The 17537-nt window shown below is 36.7% G+C and overlaps 1 protein-coding gene across 2 annotated transcripts; it reads right to left on the bottom strand.

Moving 5' to 3' along the window:
* Window positions 1-971: 971 nt before the first annotated feature.
* On the bottom strand, window positions 972-17537 carry tfg (trafficking from ER to golgi regulator). 2 transcript variants are annotated; one of them, NM_200015.2, is made up of 8 exons: window positions 17407-17537; window positions 15071-15258; window positions 14763-14846; window positions 10274-10420; window positions 9300-9449; window positions 8492-8647; window positions 3568-3651; window positions 972-1903 (listed from the first exon to the last, which is right to left on the bottom strand). In NM_200015.2, the coding sequence occupies exons 2-8, from the start codon at window positions 15252-15254 to the stop codon at window positions 1518-1520; spliced, it is 1191 nt and encodes a 396-aa protein (NP_956309.2). In that variant the 5' UTR covers window positions 15255-15258; window positions 17407-17537; the 3' UTR covers window positions 972-1517. The 2 variants fall into 2 exon arrangements, with proteins under 2 accessions (NP_956309.2, NP_001315502.1); NM_001328573.1 differs by having other exon boundaries at window positions 15071-15255.

The raw sequence follows: 17537 nt of genomic DNA, 5'->3' as shown, positions 1-17537 counted from the left end.
TTTATAATTGCAGCAAACTGTTTGGAAACATTAAACGGGTCTACGAAGATCTCCAAAATCTTTACAGGCATTGACACAGGGACTGTTTAGACGCATGTCACTGATGAGAAGATGACAGATGTTTACTGTATCATGACAGAAATGGCTTTAAATACCCAGCAGACACAAGACATCAGATCGACGTTGTGGGGATATTGCATTTTGTTTGGAAATGAAATCGGGTTGACGTCAGATCAATGTCCAATGATATTACAGCTTGAAGTTGTGTGGACGTTACCACTATGCCGTCTATCAGATGTTAAACTTTGGTTGCCATACCCGATGAAGAAAAGTCAGTATTTGACCTTTATATGATGTTGGTTTAAGATGTTGGATTTTCGTCACTTTCTAACAAAACGTAATTTGACGTGGATGTTGGTCATCAAAATAACATTGCCCTTAGATGCTGGCTAGACATTGAATTTTGGTCACCTGATGTCACAATCTAAATCTAACCTAACTTAATGTCTTATGCTGTTGTGTGCCTGCTGGACAATAACTAAATGCACTACAGAATGTTACGTTGACACACACACATGCACAAATTATAAGTAGATGCATCCGCTTTTAACAGCATAAGACTCACTTCTCTTGAGTACTTTTGAAAGGGGCTACTTTTTACTCCTACTTTGAGTAATATGTACAACAGATACTTTTACTCACACAACATTTTTGGGCAAGTAATGGTACTTTTACTTGAGTGTAATTTTTCAGTACTCTTTCTGCCATTGAGTAATGGTTATATTCGCAATCAACTCATCACAGACAAATACACTAAGCTTTTGAAGAAGATCAAACCCTTTCAGCAAAACTGTCCTAAACATATACCTGGCCTCGTCTCAGGACAACATCTGAAAAACTTTTCTGATCCTCTTCTAACTGTTGACTGCTCGACAAGCATTCCATTAGTAAATAAATGAAGCGCTCCTCAGTTCAGTCTCAAAGTCTTTATTCACCTCCTGAAAACAATGGTACAGTTTATACAGAAACGACAGGCTTGACTTTACAGGGCCAGTCAGGGGTTAGTAAAAACCAGGACATTTGGAGAAAACAAAAGTCAAGAAAATGAGTAAAGAAAACTAACAAATATCACTTTGATTATGATCATTTTCTAGTGTTTCAACAGACGCTTTATGACAAAACACAAATGAGGAGACCGGTGATAAAATTAAATTGTCTCTCACTCCACACACACACTCACACTCACACTCACACTCACACTCACACACACACACACACACACACACACACACACACACACACTCTCTCTCTCTGACACCGTTTGGTCTCCCATGTGTGCAAACACACACATACACTCATCACACAAGCTCATTCAGTCATACACACACACACACACCCGAAAGCACAAACGAACACAAACACAATATTAGGATGTCAAACACAGATTTGATGGGGGGTTGATGTGTTGGAGACAGAGGGAAGTTATAGTGAGGTGCTGTAGGGATGTTAAAGGGCTTTTACCGATAGCCAGGACCTGGTTGGGTGTAGCCCTGGCCGTAAGGCGGGCGGTTTCGGGCATAGGGATTGGCACCCCCGGGTGGAGGGGTGGCACCTGGTGGTGGGGTGTATCCGGGACGGGGCTGGTAGGCGGCTGTGGCCTGCGAGGTTGGAGGCAGGCTGTAGTTTGCGGGCTGCTGAGAGGCCTGGGATGTGTAGTTTTGAGGCGGGAAGGCTCCGGGTGGATACTGAGCAGGTGCTTGGGGAGCAGGAGGCTGTGATTGGCCAGAAAAGCCAGGGGCGGAGCCAGGAGCGCCAGCAGCCTGAGAAGTAGGGGTGGGGTAATTCTGGAACTGCTGTTGAGGAGGCGGAGCCTGAGGAACACCAGATTGAGGAGTATAACCAGCTGAAAAACAGAGATGAAAATGCATTTAGATCAAATAATAACATCACTTGTGTTGGTAATATATAAACAGAACAAAGCCAAACATTTTCCATAAAGCATTTGTTTATCAAATGTAAAATATTTTCCAACAGGGATTTTCAGAGGGCTGGAGCCCACTAGAGGCTGTAAAATATGTATAGCTGGTCCTCAAGATGACTTTAAATGATCAAAGGAGCAGTATGCAAGTTTGACACCCAGTGGTTGAACTAGGTATTGCAATCCTGAATCAAAACACAAGCGCAGCTTGCCAGATTGAAGAGAGAGTGCCTAAATACTGATTTAAATTGTGTTCTAAATAAAAGCAACGGTATGCGCAAGAGGAATATTTTTATATTAACAGGAGTTTTTGTCCCATCCAACAGCTCGAATTGATATATTAGAAATGGCTTCTAATTTTTGCAGCTGAACAACTTGATGACATGATCACCTTAGGTACACCTGATGTGGTTTATTCAGTGTTAAAGTGTGAGTTTGAATTCCATTTACATGACATTTAATGCCATACTACTGAAAGCAGCAGCAGATAGTTTACCTCAGAGCGTGAAAATAAAATAAACTGTTTGAAACTGAACTTTAAACTCAAAACCAACACATGTCAGTGATTTAGCGTGTACATTAAACAATGTTAAAGAGGTTTAATAAATATTAATCCGATTATAAACCTTACCATTTAGTGAGTGTGTATATTCTGTGCTTCTGAATGGTTGTATTTGAATTTCTGACATGTTTCGTCTGGTGCAAAGAGACAAATTGCTTATCGCTGCAAATCTCATCACGTAGCCTGTTGTTAGGACACGCAGTTACAATGTAACCAGCTCACCTAATTTTTACATTCGTAATATTTATATTATTTGCTAATTAATAGGATAAGTAGCATAATAGGTTAATTAATTTGGAACTCTGAATCTGCCTCTTGGAGTCTGCTACGGTCCACCGGAGTTCGCATTTCAGTCACAGATGCTTGCTTTGAGAGCCTTTCTTATTGAACGAATTGAACACACGATTTTCCAATAAGGCAACCAAGGGTGCTGAAATATAATCGGCTAAAGTGGCATTGGGCTGGTTAAAAGAACCAAAACAAAGACAAACGTTCCATCATGAAGTGCACACTTTTAAAGCAAAATAACTGACTTCAGCATTGTTTTTCAGATAAACAAGAATATTCACTTAGCATGTTTCCTAAATATCTGCAAACAAATTAGGATATTTTAATGCTTTAGAATAGTCAAAAACTTATATACAGCACCTTTAAGTATTAAGATCTAGGGTAAATTCGCTACAAATCGCATTGTGTCATATTCACTGAAAAAATGATTTTCCTGGATTTAATCCTGGATATATAGAGTGGAATATTAAATTTGTGATCTGTAAAAACATGTAGAAATTACATAATAAAAAAAAAGTGTGACATACATAGCATTTTACATTCATTTATATAATACATTTATATTTTATCCAAGTTCTTTATTATTAGATTTTTTTCTTTTCTTTTAGTAACATTTTTGTGGCCAATAGACTTGCATTAATTTATAATGTTAAAATTATTTTGAAATAATTGAGTATATCAAATTAAATCAGTGAAATTCTCAGCTGTAGCATCAATAACAAGCATTTTAAAGAATTACCAGGGTACTGCATGCCATACTGCTGCTGTGGTCCAGCTGGTGGAGGATATCCACCTGGAGCCTGATACTGCTGATACATCTGACCTGCTCAAACACACAAAACATCACAGTTAGCTTCATGTTTTTAACAGAGGGGATTCCCATAAAAATCCAGAACATCAGCAGACAGCTTGCAGATCCTAGTGAGGATATCCCACTGCTACTTGGTTTCATCATCAAACGTTTGAGAAATATCTGGGACACCAGAGGGCCATAAATATTAGGAACCGATCTCTCTCACTCCGTGTCGGAATATATTTTAATGTGCGACATCTGGCACGTTACTCAGGAATATCAACAAACAATGAGCCAATACAGAAAAGCTGATTAGAAACATGCAAACAGGAAAGCCACATGAAACAGTGCTGTAGATGGATGATTCAAACGCTGGCAGTCGGTGACAGACTGACCATCTGTGCAGTGCTCAGCTTCTGACTCGAGGTGAGGACAGACACAATATGCATGCTTTACTTGCACTCCAAATTAAATAGTATTAAAACAAAATAATATTTTTAAAGGCCTTAAACAGCATGAAAATCTGTTCACAATGTGCAAGACCTCCATGTAGCCGCTGTTATCTCCAACTATTAGTGTCATTGTCATGATTACCAGTTGCAAGGTGATCCAGGATAAATTTTTGGACTAAAACGAAACCTATGAAAGAGGATGCGTCTTTTCACTCGACAGGGGGCGGTAGTCTGTTTTCTCATTCAAAAATGTCTGATAATCGAATAATCCATATCGTTTGCAAATATTTAAAAAATGTAGGAAGTTACAGCCAGCTTCTTTGTGATTTTTCTTGGCTTGAATTGTTTACTCAAGTCACTTCACTATGTCACTCATGCTCTGATTCAATGCCAAATAACCAATTCAACTTACAGCCGACACAAATTCTACATGCTGAATCAGAATAAGAAGCTCTGATATTTTCTCAATGATAGGAGACTTGTGGAAAACACCAAATGACAGACAAAGCCGGACGGCCAACCGTTGGCTTGGTGTGTACTGGTCCTAAGATTGTGATTGGCTAATCAGAAAAGGTGGTGATGTAAATGCATAATTATATAGATCGTTAATAAATACATTTTTACAATCACTAACCACTTTATTAGGTACAGGTCTATTAGATAGGATGGGGCAGAAAGGTGATTTAAGTGACTTTGAATGTGGCATGGTTGTTGGAGCCAGACGGGTTGGTCTATGTATTTAAGAAACTACTTATCTACTGGGATTTCCACGCCCAACTATCTCTAGGGTTTACATAGAATGGTCTGAAAAAGACAAAATATCCAGCAAGTAGCAGTTCTGTGGGCGCAAATGCCTTGTTGATGCCAGAGGTCAGAGGAGAATGGCCAGACTGGTTCCAGCTGATAGAAAGCAACAGCAACTCGTTACAACCGAGGTCTGCAGAAGAGCATCTCTGAATGCACAACAAGTCCAACCTTGAGGCGGATGCACTACAGCAGCAGAAGACCACACTGGTTGGCACTCGTGTCCAGCTTAGAACAGGAAACTGAGGCTACAATTAACACAGGCTCACCAAAATTGGACAATGGAAGATTGGAAAAACGTTGCCCGATCTGATGACTCTTGATTTGTGCTGCAACATTCGGATGGCAGGGTCAGAATTTGGCATCAACATGAGGCTGGTGGTGGTGGTATAATGGTGCGGGGAATATTTTCTTGGCACACTTTGGGCCCATACGTACCAATTGAGCATCGGCCTACTTGAGTATTGTTGATGACCATGTCCATCCCTTTATGACCACAGTGTACTCATCTTCTGATGGCAACTTTCAGCAGTATAACGCGCCATGTCAAAGTGCGAATCATCTCAGACTGGTTTCTTGAACATGACATTGAGTTCACTGTACTCAAATGGCCTCCACAGACACCAGATCTCAGCCCAATAGAGCAATAGAGAGTAGGATGTGGTGGAAAGGGAGATTCGCATCATTGATGTGCAGCTCACAAATCTGTCAATATGGACCAAAATCCCTGAGGAATATTTCCTTGCTGAATCTATGCCACGAAGGATTAAGGTAGTTCTGAAGGCAAAAGGGTGTCGTAAAAATGAATAGCAAATTTTCATCGAATCACACAGCCTGTTTCGGCTTTAATAAAGCAATTTTGTGAAAAACGAAGTAAACATGGATCCATGTGAAGTAGCTTTTCAAGTGCAGGTAAAACAAACCTGCACAAGAAAATCAAATATACCTATAAAAACACACAAAAAAAACAAGGTACCAACAAATCAACAAATCCAAAATGCAAGGATCCATGTTTATGTTGTTTTTCATAAAATTGTATAAAGCTGCCAATTTTATTTGATACTTGTTCATATTTAGAAATCAAACAAACAAACACAAAAAAACAGTGGAATGCTTTAAGTGTGCATTTTTTTTTGTATTAATTTTCAGTTATTTTTACCGAAACCATGATTACCCTGATAACTGTGATCATTTTGGTTCATATATTCGTTACATCTCTAGTAGCCATCACAATTCACTTGCACATAGCACACAAACAGATTATCCAAAGTTCATAAATGTTTGTGTGTGTCGCACCAGGACACTAATGAGAAAAGGCTGTTTTGTGTGTTAGTGCAGTGGATGATGGGAACAATAAAGCAGAGAAAAGCATCACAGATTCATAACTCTATGCATCCATGGCAACCATCCGCACAATCTGCCAAATCCAGAAGAGCTCTGCACAGTTTCTCATGTGGAAGAACATCTTTGGACAGGGGAAGCGGACGGGTGGAGAATAACATAACGCTCTTTGAATTCTGGTGTGCTTTTCTTCCTCTGGACACCTTCCCAAGAGCCTCAGTCTGAGGACAACATCTGTATGCTGCTTTTTATGGTGCAAACAAATAGGTTTCTTGTGTGTCTGTGTATGAGTGTGAGAGAACATGTGTAAGTACAGGTGTGTGACCTTATTGCCAAAGCAGCATGACCTGCCAAATGGAGACCAGTCCGGCATTTCTCAAGCACACTGGACTGATGTGGATGTCTTTTGGACAGGGGGTGAAGGAGATAATCCAATGGCCAAATTGAGAACAACATCTTGATCTGAATCCACTACAAAGACTTCTGCGCCATATGATTCCTAGTTCATCATTCTTTCACTGGACTCTTTCCCATTAGCATCAGAAGCGGAACATCTGCTATAGGGATGTGCTAAACTACATTCTTAAAATCGCCTGGCCAGACTTTAAGCAATAGTTTTTCCAAAAATGTACATTTCTTGATTATTTACTTAAACTTAGGACAACCAGGATACAAATACTTTCTATCTCAAGCTACAAGCTAAAAAAGAAATTGTAATTTTGGAGCAATTGTTATTTTTTCTCCATCTAATGAAAGTGAATTAAAACTACTGCACTGTGTTTCGATTGTCTGACCGATTTAAGCATGATAGACAGACATGTTTTACTTTTGTGCTTCAGTCTACTTGCAAAAGGAGCATTTTAAAAATACGGTGCTTTCCCAGTTTTGTTATCTATCTCAGATTTCAGTGCAAAAATGCATTCAGTGACAACAGCTGATTAGAACGGCAAAAGGTTAGAGTCCCTCATAGAGTACATGACAAATACAATTTAAGCAGTCATGTTTTATCTTAAATGTTTTCATTGATTTCAGTGTTCAATTTTAAAATTTGATAATACTTGTATTCAAAAATTAATTGTCTTGATTAGACTTCACTGAAAGCACAATAAAATAGTGGTGGATGGGGGAGGGAGGGGGGTTGTCGGTTCTTTTTAATGGGCAAACATCACACAGAAGTCGAGAATTAAACTCAAGAGATGGACCAAGACAAGCAATTGTAGTTATACAAGTATATATTTTTATCTCTGAAGATGACTGATCATTTTGCTAGAAGAACCCCATATTTGTTTGTCATGTTGTTGTGGATTAGATTTGAAGCTACTCAAATATGGATTGTCAAAAATACTCAACGTTTATCCTTGTTCAATTTAGAACAATTCTAAAGATTTTCTCCAAGCCCTGACTTTCAATTCCTTGAAAATGCATTTTTTAAAAGAGGCTGGTTTTAGAAAATGTAACAGAATAAAGCAGTGTCAACTGACCCACTATATGCACAGCTTGTTTTTCAGCCAATGATGAACTTCCGGTGAAAGCTTTATGTGACTATTTTGTTAATTTCATAAGGTTCCTTTTTACAGCATCAATGTCACAATGTAACTATAACATAATCGATTAAATAAACTTAAATATTCATTTGGTTGTTAAAGCGTAAAAAGAGACAAAAGACTGTTCAAACACAGGTGCTGTCCTTAGCAGAGGCTCGCGCAGAAACTGCATTAAAAATACTGAGGCAAAATTAACTTCTATATTTTAAAAGACATGGCGTGAAAAATATAATTTAATGCAGTGCTTCTTGTTTGGTCTGATACCCACTTTATATCGTATCTCAGCCAGGAAGTAGAAATTGCTGTTGTTTATAGAAATCAGACCTTAAATTAACCAGAACCCCTTGGGCAGGCTGACGGAAATTAAAAGTCTGTGTGCATATACCCCATTGGACAAATTTCTAAGAAAATATATTTTAAGCTTTTTTTAAGCCCTTATTTTGATAGGACAGTATAGCAACAGGAAACAAAGTTGGGGAGTGTATGGAATCAGCAAAATCCACAGGCCAGAATTCAAATTCAGTACCCTAAACGCAATGATGCTTAATATTAGCACACTACCCATGAGGCTATCAGCACTGGGATAAAGAACATGCTTTAAAGTTCACAAAAACAAAACTGACCATTTTAAAACAAACATTTCTCTTGCATCTAATTCATTTTTAACTACATCTCATGCAAAAAAAAGCCATCTCCTTGCTACAAGTGAAAAAAAAGTTTTATATTTACCATCCATAGTAGTAGAGGGGGGTTGCTGGACCCCTGAATAAGGTGGGGGGGCCTGTGGAGCCACAGCAGCAGGGGGCGCTGCAGAGGATGAAGAGGCAATACTGTCTGGAGTAGCAGAGCGCTCCTCTGCAGCAGCGGTGGCAGCTACAGCTGGAACTAGAACGCAAGAGAGAAGAAAAATGTGTTTCATTAAAAATCAGGTGTTCCCAGAGCTACAGTCTGACTGCTTGAGCCACACTAGAAGCTGTAAAAAATATAGCAGATAAAACAGCTGTGACAGAACATCAGTTAAAAAAGAAATCTATTTTAAAGCAGTGGATATAAACCATTACAAAGAATGATCTAAAACGTTCCTAAAAGCAATAAATAACCAATGCTACAGCAAAAAAACGCAGTTACCTCTATTTATTATAATGTGTGATCCCGGACCTCAAAACCATCATAAAGGTTTTGGAAATTGTGATTTATAAAGAACCTGAAAGGTTTATGAATAAGTTTACATTAGTGTATATGTTGTAAGGATAGGACAATAGTTGGTCACGTTACAACTATAAAAAAATCTGGAAACTAAGGGTTCAAAACTCTAAATACCAAGAAAATCCCTTTTAAAGTCTAAATGAAATGCTTAGCAATGCACATTACACACATTGACTTCTGATACATTTACAGTAATTCAGGTCTTCATGAAATATTTACTTAACATTCAAATGAGGTTTGGCATTATAACCAATAATACTTATACAGCATTTATATTGTTAAGAAACCACAACTAAGTGCTACTGCTAGGAAGTCTGTATGTGTTTGGTACCTGGGGCAGGTTCCTCAGTTAAACCAAATGCAGAAATGACATTCTTGTTGACCTCTTCCTGGTTCTTCAGTGGGTCAAAAGCAGACATGCTGGCAGCACTGACAGGAGGAGCATGCCTCATTGTGGAGTCTACTGCATCATTTACACATTCTGTCAAACAAAGACACAACAAAGCAGCTTTAGTATCACCTGTCTTTATCCATTTAGGCACATATCCGGATTTGATTTTTGATCAATTTAACACGATATGTAATATGATAAATGTGACTCCATAAACTCAAGTTTCAAATGAGCAATTGTTGCATTAAAGTTGTTTTTCAAATTACACACTTCACCTTTAACAGATGTTATCTGGCACGTGAAGACACAAGGACTGTTTTTCCCCCAATGGAAGTACATAGATGCTAATATTTTAATAAAACTAACCTAAATGAGCTTTTGAAACAACTTCAGATTAGACATGGGCAGGTATAAGATTCTAATAGTATGATAACCTTTGATAAAAATATCACGGTTTGACTGTATTGTGTTTATTGCTCTAAAATAAGTTCTTTTTAAATGTCTGGGCAAAAAAACAAAAACCTTTTCCTCTTTGAATACAATATATTTTATTTTGAGAAATATTTAGAGTATTTTGGAACAGTAAACATGTCAGGCTAAATAATTCAAGTGAATCATTGACTTCCGCTGTCTTCATTAGTTTCTAAAACACTGATTTCTTTACAATTTCAAACAGCATCTCTGGATATCTTTTCTGCTGGAGATACTGTTGTCCTAAATCTTGTACAAAATCTTACATATACCATAGGAAAAGTATAGCAGGGAATGTTGGCGGTTTTAAAACCTTGACTTTTCTAAACCGCGATGTTCCTTGAAAATTGCCCCATGACTACACAATGGGAACTTACAGTATACAGAATTGGATATGATGAACATGAGAATCACTCTGAGAGAAAGAAAGAGTGTGTGTGTACCAGTTTCTGGGTTGGTGCTTTCTGGGACAGACTCTAAGGGTGGCTCCAGGCTGTCCAGCAGGCTGTTGACTTTATTCCTCAAATGGATCAGTTCTCTGCGCAGGTGCTTCACCTGAGATGACTCCAGTGGCCGAGGCTGCCCATTCACTGTAAAAACACAAGCATTATAATTGACAACACCATCTAACACTTTGTCCTAATTAGTAACAACGCGTCCATCCATGTTACTTTTCACTATAACCATCTGCTAGGCATTTCATCAAGTGCTTCGTTTCCATTTTCATCATGTCTGTCTTTTTTTCCAATATCCAGTCATAACAAATTAAGCATCAAACATGTTCTGATGTGTCATTTCATGCAGCAGTTTTCCTTTCGATGAGTACAGAAAAATCACTAAATGCTAGATGCTGGTCCCATTTCGCCTGCTCTAGATGTCAAAGTCAACAAGTGAACAACAAAATTTGATTTTTAGATAGTCTGACTATGTCTATATAATGAGGTAATCCAGAGTTTTGGCATTGTGTGAGAACTTGGAGCGGTCTTCCTTAAGTCCATATGTGTGAGAGCGGCAGCCGCTTGAACCGTTCCAGACTCTTCACAGATCACACGAGCACTTGCAGCCCCTGGGCGCCAGTCACACGTTTGGGATGCATACATGCACGTGACATTACACAACCATGAACCAGCACATTTGAGCTTTTCAAGTGTTCTTCCCAAAATTCTCTTTTTAACTAGTTGAACCACCCAGCAAAGGGCAGCAGAAGACATGACATCATCTGGCTGGAGTACAGAGGATTTGGACAGTGCAGAGAGCACTCTAGACCAACAGTTATCAGTTTTTATTTTTATTAGGAAAAGAAAGACGTGGATTATGAGTTACTACTTAAATCAGTCCTTTCAATATGAGCTTAACTATTGGCTTTTGTTACACCCACACAGAATGCAGACACTAATTTTGGCCAGACTCGCTAAAAAAAATCATGATGCAAAATAGTGCAGGAATCAAGCAGCCCAAACCTACAGGCTAGGCAGCATTTACGATGACACGTTTGAACAATAGTCGCACATGCTGAGAACTGGCACTGAAAATGCTGTGCAGATGTACCCGTCCAAGCCAAACATCGCCCGAACAGAGAGCGCATGACATTATCGGGCAAGTAACTGGGTCTGATTTTCCTCTGTTGGGAATATTTGTGCCACAGCACAGCTCACGTGAATGAGACTTACAGACTAAAAGATCACCCTGACACTCATGATAGACGTTTAATAGATTGTTGTTTCACACTTCCTTACTTTCTTTTGCAGAACACAAAAGGAGATATTTTGAAGAATTCTATGACCTAAACCATTTTTTGGGTGAAGCATTTCTTTGAGTGAGAGCTTTTAAAACTTAATTCAACTCAAGGACTCATAATCTGAATAAGCTAATAAGGGCTTAAGATATAATTATACACCCAAGAAGAAAAAATAACTATTTAGTCATTTTAAGTTGGGCAAAACATAAATTGACTAAAATTTTAATTCTGGATTATTTCTTTATTCTCAGGGCTAAATTGTCTTTCCAGTTAAAGCTCTTTTTAACAATAGAAGTTTACAAAGGTTCAGAATAAGTTACTAGATATAGATTTTTACAATAAATAAATACAAAATAAATAATAAGAATAAAAACAGTGCCGATATAGGAGTATACCCATCAAAAATCTCTTATAAATTAATAATATCTATAGGATGCTTCACAATAATATATGCATATATATACAGGGTTCCCACCCTTTAATATACAGCAGATTGAAGGACTTTTTAAAACACCATTAATTTTAAATCAAGCACTTTTTAAATTCATAGCATATGTAGCACCATGAAAGTCCTTACTGCACTTAACATCTCACTTACACTTAATACTTACATAAAAATGTCAAAAAATTGAACGTTTTATAAAGTCATGTTCAAAAATAAAGAAGTTTAATTCAATACTGTGGCCTTGAATCTGTATGTCTAAAATCCAAGTACTTTAATCACTTTCAAAAAGTGTGGGAACCCTGTATTTTATATATAAATCTATACACACACACACACACACACACACACACACACACACACACACATATATATATATATATATATATATATATATATATATATATATATATATATATATATATATATATATATATATATATATATATGTGTGTGTGTGTGTGTGTGTGTGTGTGTGTGTGTGTGTGTGTGTATATATATATATATATATATATATATATATATATATATATATATATATATATATATATGTGTGTGTGTGTGTGTGTGTGTGTGTGTGTGTGTGTGTGTGTGTGTGTGTATATATATATATATATATATATATATATATATATATATATATATATATGTATGTGTGTGTGTGTGTGTGTGTGTGTGTGTGTGTGTGTGTATATATATATATATATATATATATATATATATATATATATATATATATATATATATATATATATATATATATATATATATATGTATGTATGTACACACACACACACACATAAGGTATAAAAATGCAATTAGTACACCCACATTAATGTGTAGTAAATAAAATTAATAAAACATGAAAAATCAAGAGAAACATAAAAATGTCCAATTTTGTTTAAGTGTTGTTTTTGTATTTTTTTCTGTTGCAATAACTTATTTGATTTTAAATGTATTACATTTTTACTTCTAAAGATGTTAGGCGACCAATCTCTAATTTTAATGGATATAACTGTTTAATAAAACTATGGTTTAAATGAAGCAAAAATTATTGGCTAATTATTGGCTATTTTTACTAACAAATTGATAAATGTTCATTTTTAGGGGTGTACTCATTTTTGCTGAGCACTGTAAAAAAATATAAACATATTACACACACATTATTTATACATTACGCAGGCCTAGAAATCTCACCTTTAAAATTAACCTTCTTAATATACAGATTGTCTAAAACCATAGGAAAACAAACTGCTGTTGAAGGGGATTATTAACATACAAATTTTATTAGTGGTTTTAAAAAGTCATCTTAAGAACCCCAAAAACCTCCTAGGCCCCGTGTTGCAAACCACCCATGTTAAAGAATCCACTAGTCACAGGCTTGTTCTTAAAGAATAGGAGTAATACTGAATGTTTATTAACACTGCATTAAATCAGTTAACATCTGTAATGGATGTAAAAAAAAAATGTACGTTAAACTATTTCTTGCTCTACAGGTATTTCTACACTAAAGTGCGATTTAAAGGGTCCATCACCTAAACTTTAGGTCCAACTGCCTCCTCAATCCCTATTTGAACGCAGCTGATAAGCTCAAAAGGCTTGACATCGACTCGCTATCAGATCACATCTGGTTTTATTGCACCCTCTGCTGGACACCCTCTATAGCTGTTTCCTTGAAAGAGAAAAACGACATCTCCTGGTTGGATGTAATATTACCAAGTTCAACATTTTTAAGATTAAAAGCTTAAGTCCGCAATATTACACCACCCATGCTGATGTAGGATTATGTGCTTAACAGAGAGTCCATTTTAACCCAAAGGTTACTGCTCAGTATAAAACTCTGTGTTTTTTGGGTCACAAAGATACAAGCTTTAAATTTAATATTCTGGTTTTATTCTATTCTCATAAAGTTCTTCTAAAGAGTATTAAAAACAATGTGAGCTGCATATTAATGTTGTCCTTATAGTGCAGTACGCCATTTTGATTATTCTTTCAAGAGACAGCATGACACTGGAGCGTTTTTGGAATCTGATCTCACTGCAGGTAAGAAAAACCTACACATGCTCACTGACCTTAACTCTGAGAATGATTAATATTAATGAGATCTGTTGTTGTTGAGCCTGTATCAGTGGCCTGTTGTCATTTACAACAGAAAATAAGCCTTAGATTGTAGAAATAAATAACACATTTACAATAATAAATAAAGCTACAATCAAAGACTTCATAGAAAGGTTAAACAAAAAAATACAAGCGACACATTTAAGATTAAAAAGCACAAAAACAATGATGACCTGTAAAGCTTTTCTAGATTGTTTTTTTATGTTGGAATTACATTTTACCCCAATTAACTTCTGGTTATGTGAAACAACTGGGTGTTTGAATTCTGTATATATTATAAAGAGTGTCACAATGTTACCTGTTGTGAGAAAATTATAAATATTTCGCTATTTTTGGAGCTGTGGTGTACCTATTTTGATTTCTTTTAGCTTTTTGTCTACTGGATGTGCACCCTTGGTGTGTTTTTGCTTGTATTCTGTATGTGTAAACAGTTACATCACATTCTTCACATGCTGTTTCAAGGCAATACCTAATGAAAACAACCACATTTATTTTTTTTATGTTCAAAACACGGCTGGTATGCAATTCCATCATATGCCCATATATTCCACTGTAAGTGTATTACTGCAAACGTTTTTATATAATCCAATATATTAAGATATGCAAAAATCCCCAAGCATTGCTGGTTTCTTACCAAAAAGAGTGAGCTTCAATATTCTACTGCACTGGATCGCAAAAGACAAATCAGAACTGTCAAAGATGGTGATAAGGTCGTCATCTGGAAGAAAAAAAGACAAAGATGAATGATGAAAAAGGTAGCAGAGAATGAAATCGTTATTTGCAGGTGGACATCTAGACAGTGATACTACTGAGGGATTTCGATATGTGTATAGCTCCTATATGTTTTTTGCTTCATTGCTATTAAAAAAACCGAGTAACTATTTGAATAGTGTGAAATTACTAAAAAAGTTAAGTTGTAACTTTCTGAAGCCTAAATCTGACCTTCGTCCTTGTATTTGATGGTGACTTCATCGCTGCTCTGTAACTGGCCACGAAAAACTCTCTGCATCATCAGCAGGAGCTCGTCGTAGGTGATGTCTTCATTGTGGATAGGAATACGGCGAATATCATCACCCAGCTGAGCTTTGATGATCAGCTTCCCACTCAGGTCCAGCTGTCCATTCATACTGCTGAAAATAAAACTGTACTGTAAATACTACATAGGGGAAAAATATGCGTGATTCATCAATTCGGTTCTGATAGCTAAAAAGCACAGTATTTAATATAATTTAATTGAATACAATAATAAATGAGAAAGAAAATTTGTGAAATTAAACAAAAACCTTAATCTATTAGTAAAAAAAAATATTAGAGATGCAAAAAATAAAGGTTTTAAAATGTTAAGCCACTATTTGACAAGGTTGCCATCAGATTTGATCGAACAAATTATAGTAATATGTTGTCAAATATGCTATTCTTGTTAAAACAGTATGGTTTATCCAAAGCAATACAGTAGCAAATGAGACATACACTACTGCATACTAAACTGCTTAAATTTAACTCAACAAAACACTTAAATATGGCTCAAAATGATACACAAACAACAACAAAAATGGTTTACTATTTGCTTACTCTATTGACAAGGCTGTACCAGAGTAAGGCAAGGCAATTTATTTGTATAGCCCATTTCATACACAATGGTAATTCAAAGTACTATACATAAACAGGAATAAGAGAGACAAGTATAAGAAAATAAAAACAAAAAATAAAAATGATTTAAAACAAATAAAACAGATTAAAATGCATTAAAACAGGTTTTAATAGAATGAAAAATAAAAGAAAGACATTAGTGCGGTCTGTCAGACATCGCACAGTGCTTGTGAGAAAGATCTAAAAAATTTTATGCCAGGTCATATACTATCACTCGTACAATTATCCAGTTTATTAAAAAAAAGAGGTCATTTATCAATATATAATGCATCACATGCACATCAGACGTCATCTGATAGTACATCACCAAGCTGAGACCAAACACACCATCAGAGCTGCAGCACTGAATTAAAGGTCTTCATGCACAAACTCATAAAACCGACAACACACTCATTATGTTCCTCTAACAGAACCACACATTTCCACTCGCAACACAACAGTTCACCATAAAATCCGAGAGCCGTAACCCAATGAGTGTCTGCACTCACCACCGACTCTCAAGCTTTTGTTATGTATATAAAAACATTGTCGTACTCCAAAACCCACAGCCATATGACTCAAATATTAGGTTTTATCTGAACAAGTGCTACTGTACAGATATATTAGTTTACTGGGACATACTACAACTTCCTAAAAGTCTAAGGGTCACGAGATAGAAGATGATTTGGCACATGTTGAGGACCATGAATCTTTCCTAACACAGACTTTGGCCTAAGAAAAAAACGGTAAAACATTTCAGGTTTTAGATTTCATTTTAAATGATTTGATCAACTGAAGCAATCTTATCAGGACAGTCTCGACTTTCTTACTTTGATCTTACTCTCTGATTTATTCAAACTAGCAATGTTCACAGCAGCATGTGGACAGACCTGTATTTAACTCACATGGTATTCAGTGATAACTACTGACTGAAACTCATTCTGCCTGCTGGATTAGGAAAAATGCCATACAACTGGCTGCTTGGCAAACTGTTCAAAGGCTGATTTATTCAGGATTACATGTCTTAAAGATGTGGCATTAGCTGTTATAACATTTTGTACGATTTTGTCATGGATATGGGGAGTTTCTCATGGGTGGACACGTTAAACAGGGCAGACACAGATGAAAATAACAGCGTCACTTTAGCCATTTTAGTAATTTCAATCAGGTTATTAAAGCATGAGTTTTTTTGTTGGTTTTTTTTTGTTGATAATTTCCCACATCGGGCCATTTTCCATCATCGCAGCTGGGTGACGTTTAAAAGTCTTGCCAAAGCGTGATCCATTTAAAACATCCCATCAGGCCTCATTCACCTGATGATGCAGCAACTTCCTGCCAAATAAAGGTCTGAGGGTAACAATTCTCCCGGCGTCAAAAGAAAAAATAAATCTCAATATATTGTAACAGCTACTATTTCCGTGGTTTGAGTACGACTATTTAACTACGCCATACTGTGGTTTAAAACGCTGAACAAAACGTCTTTCTTGTTTTTAGCTTGCCCTAGTTTCACACAGGCTAAGCTAAGCTAATGCTAGTTTGCTTGACAACCGGCTAAATACTAAGGGTTCATTTCCAGAGGTGCCCAAAAAACCTCTAAAGTTGTTGTATAAGAATATGTAAATGTTTATACGAAAAGCCTGCGCCTGTACCTGGTGTTTTGGACGTGTCAATCCCAGCAGTAGCCTGTGTGTCCTGGACTTCAGCTGAACGATGCCTGACTGACTGATCGGAAACGCCTCACAGCGACCTGTACGTGGCAAAACCACAAACGCGCATGCGC

The sequence above is a fragment of the Danio rerio genome, chromosome 9, assembly GCF_052040795.2.
Source record: "Danio rerio strain M-AB ecotype USA chromosome 9, GRCz13ab, whole genome shotgun sequence".
Taxonomy (NCBI): Eukaryota; Metazoa; Chordata; class Actinopteri; order Cypriniformes; family Danionidae; genus Danio; species Danio rerio.
This window is presented reverse-complemented; position numbering and strand designations above follow the sequence as displayed.

Bases quoted from the DNA above. Each gene is read 5' to 3' on its own strand.
- tfg (NM_200015.2), bottom strand. From the start codon at position 15,254: ATGAATGGACAGCTGGACCTGAGTGGGAAGCTGATCATCAAAGCTCAG. The intron at 3,652-8,491 runs GTAAATATAAAA...GTGTTTGAGCAG, and splicing joins CCCCTCTACTACTATGGATG to GTCAGATGTATCAGCAGTAT. The intron at 1,904-3,567 runs GTAATTCTTTAA...TCTGTTTTTCAG, and splicing joins GTATGGCATGCAGTACCCTG to CTGGTTATACTCCTCAATCT.